The sequence below is a fragment of the Gymnoscopelus microlampas genome, assembly GCF_963454915.1.
Source record: "Gymnoscopelus microlampas genome assembly, chromosome: 13".
NCBI classification, from domain to species: Eukaryota; Metazoa; Chordata; class Actinopteri; order Myctophiformes; family Myctophidae; genus Gymnoscopelus; species Gymnoscopelus microlampas.
The window spans coordinates 4,810,859-4,827,132 of NC_139950.1; the positions used below are offsets into that span (position 1 = coordinate 4,810,859).

General features: G+C 40.7%; 2 protein-coding genes across 2 annotated transcripts; one reads left to right on the forward strand and one right to left on the reverse strand.

Annotated features, from left to right (window-relative positions):
- Positions 1-1,525: 1,525 nt before the first annotated feature.
- LOC311058172 (chloride intracellular channel protein 4-like) lies at positions 1,526-5,128 on the reverse strand (the record flags this gene model as incomplete). Its single annotated transcript, XM_084075523.1, has 4 exons — positions 1,526-1,687; positions 2,765-2,873; positions 4,404-4,513; positions 5,066-5,128. 4 exons carry the CDS (start codon positions 5,126-5,128, stop codon positions 1,526-1,528), a joined length of 444 nt encoding a protein of 147 aa, XP_083931649.1.
- Positions 5,129-10,669: 5,541 nt separating this feature from the next.
- On the forward strand, positions 10,670-16,274 carry LOC311058173 (GTPase IMAP family member 8-like). The gene is made up of 5 exons (XM_084075524.1): positions 10,670-10,721; positions 11,252-11,824; positions 12,963-13,852; positions 13,897-14,134; positions 14,341-16,274. Coding segments are annotated over exons 1-5 (2,955 nt in total). The 5' UTR covers positions 10,670-10,720; the 3' UTR covers positions 15,594-16,274.

Below are 16,274 nucleotides of genomic sequence, written 5' to 3' on the forward strand. Positions count from 1 at the left end.
ACTTTGAAAGACAATTTTTGCCAATCAGGATGGAATATGAAAAATCTGAAATGAGCCGTTTCTTTTAATGACTATAGAGATACTGTGTACCGATTTGGGGGATTTTTGGCCAAAATCTGTAGGAGTACTGTTCAAAAATGTGTTTTGCACAAATCGGCCTCCTGGTGGCGCTATAAAAGGCCCATGTGAAAAATTTGGAGCAGAGGTTCGGCTTTGGCATCCAGGGAGTGTGTGTGCACAGTTTCGCTGCGATCAAGCCAACGGTGCCAGAGATTAGCTGTCCACAAAATGACAGAATGACACACGGACGGACGGACGGACACACACACACACGGACGGACAGACAGGGGGTAAAACATACTCTCTCGCCATGCCTTTCGGCCTGGCGGAGACAACCAGTGGATGTTACGTTGTATAAGCTAAGAGACGTCACATGCAGAACCGATGAGGTCAGATCAAGGCAGGCTAAGCAAGGGAATTTAAAGCCCTTCAGGGCGATTAACCACCTCGGCTGCGCCTCGGTGGTTAATCGCCCTGTCGGGGCTTTAAATTTCAATAATGACTACCTCCCCATGCATTATCCCGCTTATTACACGGCTACTTAATAAATACATAAATACATTTACCCAAAAGTAACAACAAAACGAAGTATTTCCTTGCTTACGGCAATGAAAGTATTCCATAAGTATTGGGCTGGGCGGACAAGTTTGCCTCGCAAAAACAAATGACGAAATGGAAAAAAACTCGCCCCAAAACACACTCGCCCCCCATTTTATTTACTGCCAATTTGCCTGAAATACCGCCGGATTTGCCCCGGGGCGACTGTGTTTTGGGGCGAGCGTTTTGGTATTCCCCCGTTGTTGTGCCACGATAAACAAGGAAGCGCGGTGGATCAAATAGAATCACTTTTCGGTCATTGCATCGTCTATTTCTAATTTCAAATGTTTTCAAAAACATTCTTGAGAGCAACGTTTAGTTGTAAATGACATTGTTTGTTTGTTTACATGGCTGTCATGTTAGATAAAGCATAAAACCAAGCAGCGCAGGTTGGCACAAGCAGGTGCTCTGAGTCTCTGATTACACAGTTTCCTCGTCGGTCTCACCGGTCATTATCATCGGTCATTATCCAGAAATAATGACCGATGACTGACCAATCAGAATCGAGCATTCAACCAAGCCGTGTAATAAGTAATGTTAACAACCCACGGCAATTTACCTCAACAAATAAAAACAAACGCATAATGTAACTTAGCATTAGATGTAGCTAGAAACATTCTCTGTACACCCTTAATCATTTCCCCACATTTGTCCGAAGCAGGGTTGGGAACTTTACAAAAAAGAAAAATTACAAAAAAAATGTGAGGAGAATGTTCATCATCTCCTGCATTCATTGAACCTTCTTTTACTGCTGCCTCTATTTGAATCATTGTGTGATATCCAGGTGTGCAACACAAATGTCTCTTTCCAACTGTCCTTCCTCTGTCACATCTTCCAATATTCTGGATGAATATACACGTATATTTTTCTATTTTATTCGTTTAGCAACATCCAGGTACGCAAACTCAATCTCTCTCTCTGCGGGGCAGGTGTTGGTAAACTCCTCCCTCTGGTAGGCGTTGTTTAAGTATCTCCACACACCCACCATCTCTGATGGAATCTCAAAACCACGGTACTTCCTGGCAACCACCTGGAGACGAAGACAAGAGAAACGTTAAGCCAAATGTTGTTGTTCTTTTAGCATAATATGAATATGAATTCATAGTATTAGTGGGTAGATGTGGCTGTCATTAGTCAAACGTGCATGTTATCAGTTGAATATTGCTGACACACCCATGGCGATGGTTTGTCTAAAAGTAGGCTACTTGTGAATCTCAGTATTGATGGATTGTTTCATATAATCTGAGAAAACATGTGAAATCTGTGTAGTTATACAGTAGGCTGAGTGGGCCCATAACCACTTAAACCCTTGTTGCCCTGGTACCCCAGGGCTCTGTACTAGGTCTGCTCCTTTTTTCCCTTAACACCAAATCTCTTCACCTATTATGACATGCCCAGAATAGGGACGCTAGGGTTCACATGGTTAAAGTAGAGGTCTAGCTTAGAATATCAAGGCAGCGCACCGATCTGTTTTGATCGTAACATTCTTTGTCTGATATGACACAGTCATCCTTGCCCGTTGTAATACAGGTCTAACTTGAAGTATAGAGGCCCAGTCAACTAAATATATATGGTAGGGCTTAGGTGGTTAAGTAAGTAAGAGCTGACCTGCACCACTGGCATAGCGGTCCAGGCACCTAGGCTCAATGTAGCCTGACAGTGTGTCGCGGGTTCGACTCCCAATCACATGTCACTCCCCATCTCTCTCCCCATTTCCTGTCAGCCTACTGTCCTGTCAAATAAAGGCATAAAAGCATAAAAGCCTCAGGATCCCCCAAGAGGAAGTGACTAATGTTGCTCAGGAGAGGGAAGACTGGAGCTCTCTGCTGGAACTGTTGCCCCCGCGACCCGACTCTGGATAAGCAGTTAAAGATGGATGTATGGATGGATGGATGGCTCACTCACCACACTAATTCCTAGGAAGTCCAAGCGTTGAGGGCCAGGCAAGTTTTTCTGTAGTATGCCTACTTGACTTCTGGTTCTCTCTTCCTCATCCCTCTGCGTTACTACCTGCTTTCTTTATCAATAGTATTTGCTACTCTGGAATCAATAAAGGTCTATCTATCAATCTATCTATATCTAAACAGAAAACCACGCACACACACACACCATCATTGATGTCTTTCTTGGGGTTCTTGATGTAAGCGGAGAACTTTGCGAAGACATCGATACCAGCTGTGTTGGCTTCAGCGTGTTTGGGAGCCAGACGAGGGTACCTGAGGTCAGAACACAAATCACAGAACATTTCATTATGGAAAGTGTATGTGTTTGAGACCAGACTATCTTGTGCGGTGCCTTATCCCTAATCTTATCAGGCATTTTTTTGTATTTTGAAAAACATTTTAAAATATCTGATCTACATCTGCGCGTTAATGAGCTTGCAGATCGTCTATTTTCATTGTTTTAAAATGTTTTTCAAAATACAAAAAACTGCCTAATAAGATTAGGCTCAATATAGTCCAGGGGCCAGGCCATATTTTGGTACCACCTAAGGTGTTTTTTTGTCGCAATAATTTGATGCCCGGCTGTAGGAGACACAAAGATTCTACTTTGTGTCTCCTACCGGATACATTAGCCAGTAGGTAGTGATAACTGCCATTAAGCTACAAGATTGGAAGGGTTATCATACCAAAATATAAACTAGAGACATGTAGGAAGACAAAAATACAAAAACTTTACGGTCACCTTAGGTGGTACCAATTTGTGAAAATATCAGTGTTGGCCCCTGGACTAATAAGACACCGCGCCAGATAGGGGGCCAGGGGGGCTTTAGCGTTCGGGCTAAGGGCAAATTATACTTGTTGCATCTGCAAGGGTCCGCTAGCATCATGTCAATTTCATCTCCAGCTCATGTCCGTGCTGACATCTGCATACATCCCAGACAGTGGTGGAAAATACTGGGATCTTTTAAAAGCGAGATAAAGACTCATCCATTTACTGTGTAGAGGACTCCTAGGTTCACTTGTTGTTATTGTTGTTTGTGTGAGTTGTTGTATAATTGTATTTGTTTAATTTGTACTCGGTTTTGGTATCTAAAGATATCACTTCTATTTTCAGGTCCTCCATCATGCTGTATAAGCATTCTACTGTGAAGCCGAGCATGTTTAACCTGTGTAACGATGATTCTGTGTTCTCCAACATTTCAGCTAACACCCCTTACAGTATGTCATTGTTGTTAATGAGAACCATAGGGAGGTGTACTTTTGATTACAGCTTAGAGGAAGCCTTCCTAACCAAAGTGCTAAAATATCATCAGCTAGAGCAGACCATCTCTCAGCTAGGCTACAGATGTAAACTTTTGGTTTTTATCTTTGGTAGTCTAGGACACGTGCACAAGTTGGTTGTGAGGGGCCTTCAAATGGCCGGCCTCTCCAAAAGGAGGGCTAAACAATTAGCAAGGTACTGCTCAATATCAGCTATTATAGGAAGCCGCTCAATTTGGAGGAGGCGTTGCTTCCTTTACCCATGATTGTTGTCCGCTGTGTTTGACAAGTATGCCATATTTTGTTTTGTATGTAACATTGCTCTGCTTTACATGCGCTTTGTAACTAACTGTTTTCCCTTCATCTGACTGCACTGGCAGTGATTATGTCCTTTGTACATCCTGTACTTCTTATTATGTGGACATAAATAAATATTTCAAATATGTGTGTGTGTGTGTGTGTGTGTGTGTGTGTGTGTGTGTGTGTGTGTGTGTGTGTGTGTGTGTGTGTGTGTGTGTGTGTGGGTGTGTGTGTGGGTGTCACCTCTTGAGGTCCACGGTGGTCACATTGAAGATGACTCCTTTCAGCCACAGTATCATGAACAGTCTCTGGGAGAACGGACAGTTCCCGATGCTCTCCCCATCGCTGCCCGCCTACACACACACACGCACGCACGCACGCACGCACGCACGCACGCACGCACGCACGCACGCACGCACGCACGCACGCACGCACGCACGCACACACACACACACACACACAGACACACACACACACACACACACACACACACACACACACACACACACACACACACACGCAGACACCCATTAAGCACTTAAGCCGGATTTATTTATTTATTTACGACCACGTTGCTCAGTGGTTCAAGCTCTCAACATGTCACGATGCAACACGCTGTGAGCTTGTAGGGCTGCTAATTCCACATTGGTCCCGGGTCCATTTGGTTCGATTTGTACACTCAGAGTTACCAAATGGAGCAATTAACGTTGGATAACTTAATGTATACATTAAATTATCACTACAGTGTAACTCCTTCTCTTAAAATTCAATTCAAACTTTAATTCAAGACACACAGGGGGTCCATAGAGTAAATCATCAACATCACTCAACAAATTAAACAATAAATAAAAAATAATAATACAAAAATAAAGTTCAGACTGATTAAAACTGTACTTTGAGGCTACCTTGACATATAACTCAATGGTCGGGAAGCCAAGCTTCTTAGCCGCAACGTCAAACCAGGCCATCGTGAGAGATCCAGAGAAAAGGCGGGATAAATACGTCCCCTTATTCCCTCCAAAAGACTTCACTCTGCTAGAGACTTATTTAGCGTTGGCAGAGCGTACGTACTGTAGCCCAAGGTAATGACTGCCATGGGTAAGTTGGCAATAAATTAGTCCTCATACGTGTATATTTGTCCTGATGTCCAGTGATAAAAGTGATCTCCAAAGAAAACAATCCTTGTTTAAGTTCCAATGCAATTGAAATCGTCCCCGAGAAAACGGGCTATAGGCCCAGGATACTCTCACAAAGTTGGACTTTGTGAGAGTATCTTTGTAAAACGAATCAAAGGTAGTTAAAAAACAGCTTTAGTTAGTAGTACGATCAGTTTAAATCCACACGAAACACTCTTCTTCATGACAAATCAGTGTGTCTGTCTGAATGTCTGTCCAATAGATAATGTTTTTCTTTTTGCCTATCTATCTGTCCTATGTTATGTAGCTAGCAGAGAGAGAGAGAGAGAGAGGGGGGGGGGGGCTGGGGGCAGAGAGCCATGGGTATTCCTTCATCACACAATCACTCTTTGTCCAAGCAAATATTAAACTAAATATCAAACTATCAATAAACACAGTGTGTGTGGGTATACTGTGTGCGTGCTCGCGCGTGCCCGCGCGTGTGTGTGTTACAAGAAGACAGACAGTATTCCTGCAAAGTTGGCAGGCCTTTGTCGAATAGACAACACAATGCACAAGTTAATAGTCTGTGTGAAAAAAAAAAAGTTTAATGTAAATAATGGACAATGTTGATAATTAGTATGCGTAGCCTCAACATACTACTATTGGAAGTTGCCAAGACATGTTTAAAATATTACCATACTGTACATTGGTTGTATTGAAAAGCAACACATGTATGGTGTCAGTTTAGGATCCAAAACATTTGACACCGAAGCTCCTCAATTAGTCTTTCAAAAAGCCTTACAATCACTTCCACTCAGCCAGTGACATCTTTATTTATTTCAACTTAAGGATTCTTCTTTTCTGTTTCTTCCTTCATGCTTGGAATCACAAGAAATCCACAGTCATGACTAAGAACCTGGCTAATCTTCCCTGCTAGTATATCACATCTGGTTGAGTTCGAAGTGCTTAATTGGAATTAAAGTTAAGCTATAGCTATCTAAATTACAGTATTTAGGGTACCTGAACCCCTATATAAGAATATAAGCAGGTGGGTGTGTGTGTGTGTGTGTGTGTGTGTGTGTGTGTGTGTGTGTGTGTGTGTGTGTCTGTGTGTGTGTGTGTGTGTGTGTGTGTGTGTGTGTGTGTGTGTGTGTGTGTGTGTGTGTGTGTGTGTGTGTGTGTGTGTGTGTGTGTGTGTGTGTGTGTGTGTGTGTGTGTGTGTGTGTGTGTGTGTGTGTGAGTGAAAGTAAAATTGACCTTTTTAATTTTTTCACTGTGTGGCAGGAAGTTGGTGCGTTCTACAGCTATTTGGATTGTTTCCTCCTTAAACACAGCAGACAGAAGAGGTGAGCATTATGTACATCATGTAACTACCAGTTTAATTAAAATATATAACTGCAAGCAGCAATACGGGCCCAAGCAATTCAATACAGGATGTGCAATCTGCAATAATATGTGCAATATGTGCAATAATAGACCGGGAGCCAGGCCCAGCCCTCAGGATGTTCTCTGCTAACTTTTCACTATTATTTCCTGTTAGCATATATATACCTTGGGCCATCACATATTCATACTGAACACCCCCAACTCTGGGCGTTAGGTCTCAGGGCCCCAAAACTCTTTTTTGGTACATGTGAACCTGAACACCGTACCGGCGAAGAGGGGCTGTCAAAAGCCCATATCATAACCTGCCATGATGAATGTCCAACAATAAAACACATGTACTAACGTGAAGTCAACACAAGTGTTAGATTTCTTATAACGTGCTTCTAAATCGCTCCAGGGTGTTAGTGTGAACGTTATCCATGTAGTTTGTGGTGTTTAATTACACCACGGAGATGATCTGTTCACTCGCAAGCTGCAGCGACGTTGTCTGACTGGGTTAACCGAAAGTCTCGCCCCAAAGCACGCTACCCCCCATTTGTTTTCGCAGACCAGTGGTTCTTATATTTGTTTTACTGAGGATAAGGTTAGAAGTTTAGGATTAGGCATAGTTTTACTGATGTTACGTTTAGGAATACCAGGTGGGCGTGTTTTGGGGCGAGTGTTTTGGTATCCGTCTCTGTAGTGGGCAACTGCGCATGCGTCCGCAATAATGCTATCAGGATCAGATTATTAGATATTATTATCAGATATTAGAAGAATATTGGGTTTAGTACCAAAGACATTTTACGATCTGGGAAGGTGAAATCAGACTCCTCCATTCATTGCACTGACCCAAGTTTATATATTTGTAGGCCAAAGACATTTTGTAATGTTCAAGTATAAATATATAATTTTAGAAAAGGCCTTTTATTTTCCCTCAACTTCCATGACAAACTTCGGCTGGGTCCGTGACCCATTCAGCGAGTCTTCTGAAAACGAGAACAGCCCATTTGAGGACCAAGAGCAGCTAGTGGAAATAAGGGAGAACCTTGGTTTGAAAATGAAATTCAGCGATCTAAGCTTGGACAGTTTTTGGTTGGAAAATAATTTCCAGCCATCTCAGCCAGTGCAATGGCACAACCCTGACTTACATAAAAAATAAACACAGTGAGAGACTGAGAGCAGTTGACGAGGAGCTCTGTGTGTGGTTGTCATCAGTCTCAGCCAGGATACAAACTCTGTGTTCAGCAAAACAAGCTCAAGTTTCACACTAAGACAGTTGTATTGGTGTGAAACTAAAGTCAGGCCCAAAAAAACTAATGTCAGGCCCCTGTCAGGCCCTAAAACGGCTTCCCCTCTGCTACTCTCCCCTAAAGCCGTCTCCGTGCCTCCACAGCAGATAGTCCAGGAGACAAAAAAGGCATAATGGCACTTAGTAACATCTTTGCTGTGAACGTTAATGTTACCTCCTGCCCTCTACCCTCAGCCTCCTTGGGCTCTGACGCCCTCTACTGTCCATCTGACATTACTACCCCCATGCCCCCTCACTCCGTTCCATCCTCTCCTGGTCCCCTGTACCATATCTCCAAAACCAGCACCAACGTCATTCCAGTTTTCATCGGAAATAGGCCCTGTTTGAGTACTCCTTTTGCTCATAGAGTAAATAACTTTCACTTAATCAGACCTATTAGTCAGCGTATGGTTAACTTCAATAACTTAGTCAGACCCTCTAGCCATCTCAAACCAACACCCCCCACTCCATCTGCCTCCCCCCCAGTCTCCTAAATGTTATGGCATTAAAGGAAATGTTTTTTTAATGTCAGGATTTTATTATGACTCCATATATATATATATATATATATATATATATATATATATATATATATATATATATATATATATATATATATATATATATATATATATATATATACACACACTGTATATCTAGGTGTGCCCTGGGTGTATGTGTCTCCTAAATGTTATGGCATTAAAGGAAATGTTTTTCTTATGTCAGGATTTTATTATGACTCCATATATATATATATATATATATATATATATATATATATATATATATATATATATATATATATATATATATATATATATATATATATATATATATATAAATATATGTATATATATATATATACACACTGTATATCTAGGTGTGCCCTGGGATCTTTTGGCTATGCCAGGTGTGGATTCGGTGGATTGTTTAACAGTTAAACAATATGATGTATTATTTTTTCCCCAACAAACCAACAGTTGAATTCACGGTTCCTGTGAGTCCAGCTGTGTGACTGAGACATTATGGCTGGCTCAGAATACTTGCAACTTGATCTACAACAACATGAACAAAAATCCAAGTTGGAGCAACATGGTGAGTGCAGTCAAACATCTCATTAAAGTTAACTTCAATGTTGTACTTCAATCTATTTGGTGGAAACAAAGCGTCAAATTTGAAAGAATAATGTACTCAAGGCATTACAGTATAATGGAAGTCCAGGCCAGTCCACAGCTATGCAACTCCTTACAACCATTATCCCCAATGGCAGTTGCAAGGAGTTGCATTGGTGCGGTCTGGCCTTAAAGGACGACTTCACCACTTTTCAACATATCTTCATACAGTATAATAGGTCCTCACTAATGCTCATGATAAAGTGGTACAATTTTTTTCTAATCAGTCTGTGTCTCAGAGGAGGGCTGTAGACAGTTCAGAAACCCGTCTACCAGTGACATCATCGTTGGGGAATCCAAGCTAATAGAAACTGCCGGCTTTGTATTCCTGGAAAGTTGCAATGCAATAATAGATCCCATTGTTCTCGCCTTAATAAAAATCAGGATCATTTTTTGAAAATCTTTTGGAAAAAAAAAATCCTGCCTAACGATGATGTCACTGGTAGACGGGTTTCTGGACTGTACACAGCCCTCCTATGAGACCACAGACCAAGTAGAAAAAATTTGTATAATTTTATCATGAGCATTAGTGAGGACCTATTATATGAAGATATGTTGAAAAGTGGTGAAGTCGTCCTTTAAATGTTAAGTTGTTCAGAGAACAGGATCAGAATCAGGAAGAACCACTGCATGTCAGGAATCAATCTTTATGTTTTTGTTATTATATTTTTTACACATGATTTAAGAAAATATCTATTTGACAAAGTACATGTTGGTCTGTCCCTAGATTATAATTTAGTTAAATATTTATTTGATAACCACACATTCGCAATTTCAAATTTTATCCATAAAGCCTGGAACCGAAGAAAACATGCAACTTATGCATAGTTACACTGTGACGGATCATACCAACGTGTTCTCACCCCTAATCCTTGAGTTATTTGTATTGAAAATACAATATTTGAGTTCACTGTATTGTCCAAGCTAAACATTCAAGTCTGTCTTCTGTTCATTCTCTTGGTGTTCTTTTCTCTCTCTCAATGTTTCTCTCTCTCTCTCTCTCTCTCTCTCTCTCTCTCTCTCTCTCTCTCTCTCTCTCTCTCTCTCTCTCTCTCTCTTGCCCTCCACTCTCTAGTTTGAAAATTAGATCACTAAATTGTAATGTATACAGTGTGGTAATTATTGATTCAGTTTATTACTATGTATTATTTATTATTATTATTATTATTATTATTATTAATCAGCTAATTAATTCATTATAAATTGATAGATTTAGCACCATTGCAAAACTATAACACCTAGTCAACAGCTGCAAACTCAAACACTGTGCACAGTGTGTGTGTGTGTGTGTGTGTGTGTGTGTGTGTGTGTGTGTGTGTGTGTGTGTGTGTGTGTGTGTGTGTGTGTGTGTGTGTGTGTGTGTGTGTGTGTGTGCGTGCGCGTGTGCGGGTTTTCTCAACTCAAGTTTTTCATAGAAAGAGCAGCTGGTGCTACAGTAGCAGGAATTGAGATTGAACAGGTTTAAAATATTCAGAATGTATTGAACAAAGTTACATTACATGGGTTTTGATTTTGAATATGGATTGAACTGTATTTTCTTATTTTCATATTGTTACAGAGGGTCAGGCTAAGAAACCTCGGCGAAGGCTCAAAAGCCTAGACTTGCCTCCCAAAAGTGAGTAAAACTGATCTGAATCAAAACTGTTTTGGAGTTTTATTTGTAAAGATTTTATATTTTGGCAACAGGAATATTTGAAGTTGAGTTACCACTCAGTCTATAGTTTTAATCATTTTAATCTAAATCAGCTGAACACTTGATCTAGCAAATTATAGAGTGAGTTTGTAAAGCTATACTTAGACTGTAGGGTGTAATAATCCTCACAAAACAAGATGTTTCAAATTGTAACAGTGTGTAAAGATGTCTTTCATAAAATCCTGTGGTCCTAAATTACCCAAGGACAGTGGCTGAGATTGCACGATTCCTTCAGATTTGTTTGTAGAACTTAAGACACAAATATTATTGTTACGCATTTCCAACCACCATGCGAAAATGTAATTATTTTATTATGATGTATCAGATGGGTAAGCCACAGCTTGTCCTTGAAATATACTTTATGTGCAGCATATTACTAGATTCAGGCTTAATATTAAGAACAATGAGTCAGTTTAAACCTGTAATGGTTTAATGTAGTATTTGTATTTCAGTGTCTGAGCTGAGGGTTGTTCTGTTGGGGAATAACCAGTCAGAGAGGAATGCAGTTGGAAACCTCCTACTGGGAAAGACTGTGTTTGATGAACATGAAGCTCTTAATGACTGTAGGGTAGAATGTGGTCAAGTGGATCACATACCGATGGTGGTCATCAACACTCCAGACAACATCTCACAAACAGAACTGTCACAGAAGATCAAGGCAGATGATGTGTTTCTACTGGTGCTTCAACCTGAAGACTTCACTGAAGAACAAAGACTCAAGTTCCATGCAGTTCTTGAAGACTTGAGCATTCACTCATTTGATCACTCCTTTGTGTTAGTGTCAACACCCAGAGAGCAACATGAAGGTGACATGTCAAACTACATGCAGCTTCCTCCGCTATATGAAATGATCAGAAAATGTAGGTACAGGCATTTACAGCAGAAGAACCTTGAACTCCCAGAACTCTTGACACGATTAGTTCAAGTTGCTAAGGAGAACAATGGACAGCATGTCTCTGAAGATGCCATTAGCGGTCACACCAGCACTGAAGAAGCTAGCAACTTGGATTCTGTAGCAGTTGCTGGTAAGTGTTGGCTAATGCATGCATCTTAGAAAGGATCACCAGTCCTTTTAGGATTTCTTGTTTATTTAGTCAAATGCCCCAGCACAGCAGATCATACACAACAGATGTTTCGGCCCGCACGTACTGTAGGTCCCCTTTATAAGTTACACAAGGTGTAACTTATTAAAAAAGGGACCTATACAGGTGCCTCACACAAAGGGGTCAGAGTGAAAACACTCACTACTTCTCACTCACTTCTTAAAGGTCTCAAAGTCATGTCATAGCACATTATTCCATTTAATAAACATGCTGGTTATAATACGTTATGACACAATACAGCACTTCTCTATGAGCCTTTACAACTGACTAAGTTATGGTAGTTATAATGTGCTGTTCCACTGAATAATGCATTATGACCAGCAGTTATAATACGTTATAAACGTGTTATAAGTTGTTATACATGATTATAAACATTTATAACAAGCATTATATATAAGGGCATTATAAATTAGCTTATAAAGCATTGTAGAGGTGACATTCATATAAAGTGTTACCAATAAATCTCTCTTGATCCCGTCTCTTTTTAAAGGCTGTACTGCCTCTATATCCTGGAACCTTCAAGAGCAGACGTTGTGTCCCACCGCATTAAAATGTCTAGCCACATGTTTGTATACCTAATGTATTTGTTACCAGCTTGTGCAGCAAGCTGGTATATCTTAGATTATATCATAGAGTATATAAGAACTATAGAGAACGGACGGCTCCACCTATTAATTTCAATAAGTTGCTCCATTTATATGCTCAATTTAATTGGTCACCAATTCCAGTATAACAGTGATTAATCAGCTTTGCTCTTGGCTTTGCAAACAGCACACTGTATACACACAAGTTAAATGTCGCAATGACCACTAGATGTATAGACCCCTAAACTCTTCAAAGCCGTTTGGCAGGTGGTTTTGAGATTATATAATCTTGCTACGTCCTCTTCAGAATATTCACTCAAAAGTAGTTGATTAAAACATATTGATTTGCTTTAACTTTTGCCATGTTTCTAGTTTTTAGAATTCTTATTATTCATTTTTATATTTCTTTACTGAATGCAATGCATCCAAAGAGCAAATGTGAATTACAAACAAATATACACTTTGTTTTTTTGTAGATTCTGGATTCAGGATTGTACTTATTGGGAAAAGTGAGGACAAAAAGACAAAACTTGGTGACTTCATCATCACAGGCAAAAGTGATGACAAAAATACACCACTTGGTTTCATGACAGTCAAACGTACCAAAAAACCACAAACAACAAACAAGGACAAGCACTATTTGGACGGGGAGTGGAATGGAAAGTCTGTCAGAGTAGTGAAAACCGCAGACATCTCCAATCAATCTGTTGAATCAGTGAGAAAGGAAATGGAGACGTGTGCAGCTCTTTGTTCACCTGGACCGAATGTGATCCTGCTGTTATTGAGGCCTTCTGAATTCAAGGAAGAAGACAGACGCAGACTGAAGTCCATCATGCATCTGTTTCATCAAGAGGCCTTTAACCCCTTAATGGTCATCACAACACATAAGGAAAAAATAAACAAATATGTAGAAGAGACCATTCAAGACTGTGGAGGAAGACTTCACAGGATAACTGAAGGTGACCATCAATCACTGATGGAGAAGATTGAGAAGATTGCGGATGATAACAGAGGGAAAAGCCTCACCATCGCACCAAAGTCCAACCGTCCTCTGAACCTGGTACTGTGTGGCAGAAGAGGAGCTGAGAAGACTTCTGCAGCCAATGCCATTCTGGGTCAGACCAAAGACAGCCCAGGGTCTGGTCCTTCTACAGAGTGTGTGCAGAGACAGGAGAAAGTGTCGGGGCGCTGGGTGACCCTGGTGGATCTGCCTGCCTTGTGTGAAACATCCAAGGAGGCATTTATGCACAATGCATGGAGATGTGTCTCTCTCTGTGATCCTGAGGGCATCCATGCCTTCCTGCTGGCCGTTCATCTAGGTCCTCTCACCACAAGGGAGAGTTACAGAGCATCCAGAGTGTATTCAGCTCGGAGGCCAATGGCTCCACCATGATTCTACGTACTGTTGAGTCTGATTCAACCACTCCAGCAACTGAAGACACAGACATCCAGACCCTTGGAATCCAATCCTTTGTCTTCAACATTAAGGACAGCACACACATTCCTGAGTTGTTTGATGCTATAGAAAAGATGAGATCCATGGATGGTAGACCACCCTGCTTCACAACAGAAATATTGTGCAAGGCCCAGATAGAAAAGAACATCGAGCTACAGGCAGAGCTAGAGAAGTTGAAAAAACCCTGCACTGGTGAGTGTTTAATTTGTCATTTGGCAATTATCGACAATCTGTTGAAAACATCTAAATTGGGTTCCTTTTTTGCTTTAAAACTTTTACATAATCTTGACTTCATATCAATGGTACTGTCCTGACATAATAAAGGACAAATACAAATCTGCGGAACAATTTTTAACGATGTAAAAAATATACTAATTCGATATCTCTTGATATTTCAGGTGATGATGACAATCAGAGCCTCAGGGTGGTGCTGGTAGGGAAGACAGGCAATGGGAAAAGTGCCTCAGCAAACACTATTCTGGGTCAGAAGATGTTTGATTCGATATCCTATCAAACGTCTGTCACCAAGTGGTGCCAAAGAGAACATGGTAAGATAGATGGCCGTCCTGTTGTTGTGGTCGACACACCTGGTTTGTTTGATACAACTCTGTCCCAGGAAGAGGTTTGTCAGGAGATCACAAAATGCATCAGTCTACTGGCCCCGGGGCCTCATGTGTTCCTGTTGGTGGTACGAATCGGCCGACTCACAACAGAGGATAAAGAGTCATTGAAGCTGATCCAGGAAGCTTTTGGAAAGAATTCCAAGAATTTCACCATCATTCTTTTCACAGGAGGAGACTGTTTAGAGCATGATGAGCAGTCCATTGAGGACTACATCAGTAAGGGTTGTGATGATTCATTTAAGAAGCTGATCGCTGACTGTGGAGGAAGGTACCACGTCTTCAACAACTTTGTTAAAGACAACCGTACGCAAGTAAGAGATCTGCTGGTGAAGGTTCAGAAGATGGTGAAAGAGAATGGAGGGGGATGCTACACCGCAGGGATGTTCCAGGAGGCCGAAGAAGCTATCAAAAAACAAATGGGAAAGATTTTAAAAGAGAAGGAAGCTGAGATGAAAGGAGAGATGGAGGACCTGAAAAGAAAAATGGAAGTAGAAATGGAAGCAATGAAAACGAGGATGGAAAACCAGAAAGAAGAATTTGAAGAAGAGAGAAAGAAAAGAGGGAATGAACTTAATGAAAAGGAGGAGAAAGAACAGAAGAAACTAGAAGAGGAGTACAAAAAAAGGAAGGCTGAAGAGGACATCGAACGAAACGAATGGAAAGAAAGAATTGAGACCTTGGAGAGAGATGAAAAGGAAAAAACAAAACAACTAAAAGAGGCTTGGGAGAACGAAAGACAAGCATGGTGGGATAAAAGACGCCAGGACGATGCAGAAAGAGAGATGAAAATGAAAAGCGTACAGGAAGACTTTGAAAACAAAAGAGAAAAGCATGAGAAGAAAAGGAGAGAAGAGGATCTAAAGGGACTAGAACAAAAAAAGGCACTTTTTGAGAAACTGAACGAGTTGGAGCAGAAATACAAAGACGAGGCCAGAAAAAAAGCGGAAGAAGAATTCAATGAATTCAAAGAAAAATACGAGAAGGAGTTAAAAGATAAATACAAGGATCAGAAGTGCATCATCATCTGAGATCATTAATACACATTTAAAAAGCATTCATATTCAACAGCTTTATTTTGAACTATCTGGTATTAGTTAAACTTTGCATTGATTATGTAAAATTATCTGGTATTAGTCAAACATATTCATTAAGTAAAACTATATGGTATAAGTACAACGTTGTATTGATTATGTACAACTATCTGGTTAATTAGTAAAACTGTATCATGATTATGTACTTTTTTTAAATCTGCAATCCACACCTCTAGTGTGATCTCCATATTGGTAAGAACCCAAGGTCAGATGTAGTTCTCTGTACTGTCTCTTGCTTTCTGCATGTCTTTTCTCTATCATTTGTAAGGCTGGTTGAGTAGAGATGAGTGGCTGATGCAAACTTCTCAAACCCATGGACACCATCTCACGCTTCTTCACTGTGGACAAATGTAATAACTTCCTCTATTTTTTTCCCGACAAAATCAACACTATCCATAACCAGCCACCCCCCCCCCCACTCCCTACTCACTCCTTTTCCACATTCCTCGATATTACACCATCTGACCTTTCCTTTATTTTTGCTGTCCTCAACATGCTCCCTGGACCCCCTCCCCACCACCCTCCTTTAGAATTGCCTCCCCACTTTCTCCCCACTCATCAACAAAACTGTTAATGCCTCCCTCTCCTGTGGTTCTGTCCCCCCTCCCCTAAAGCTTG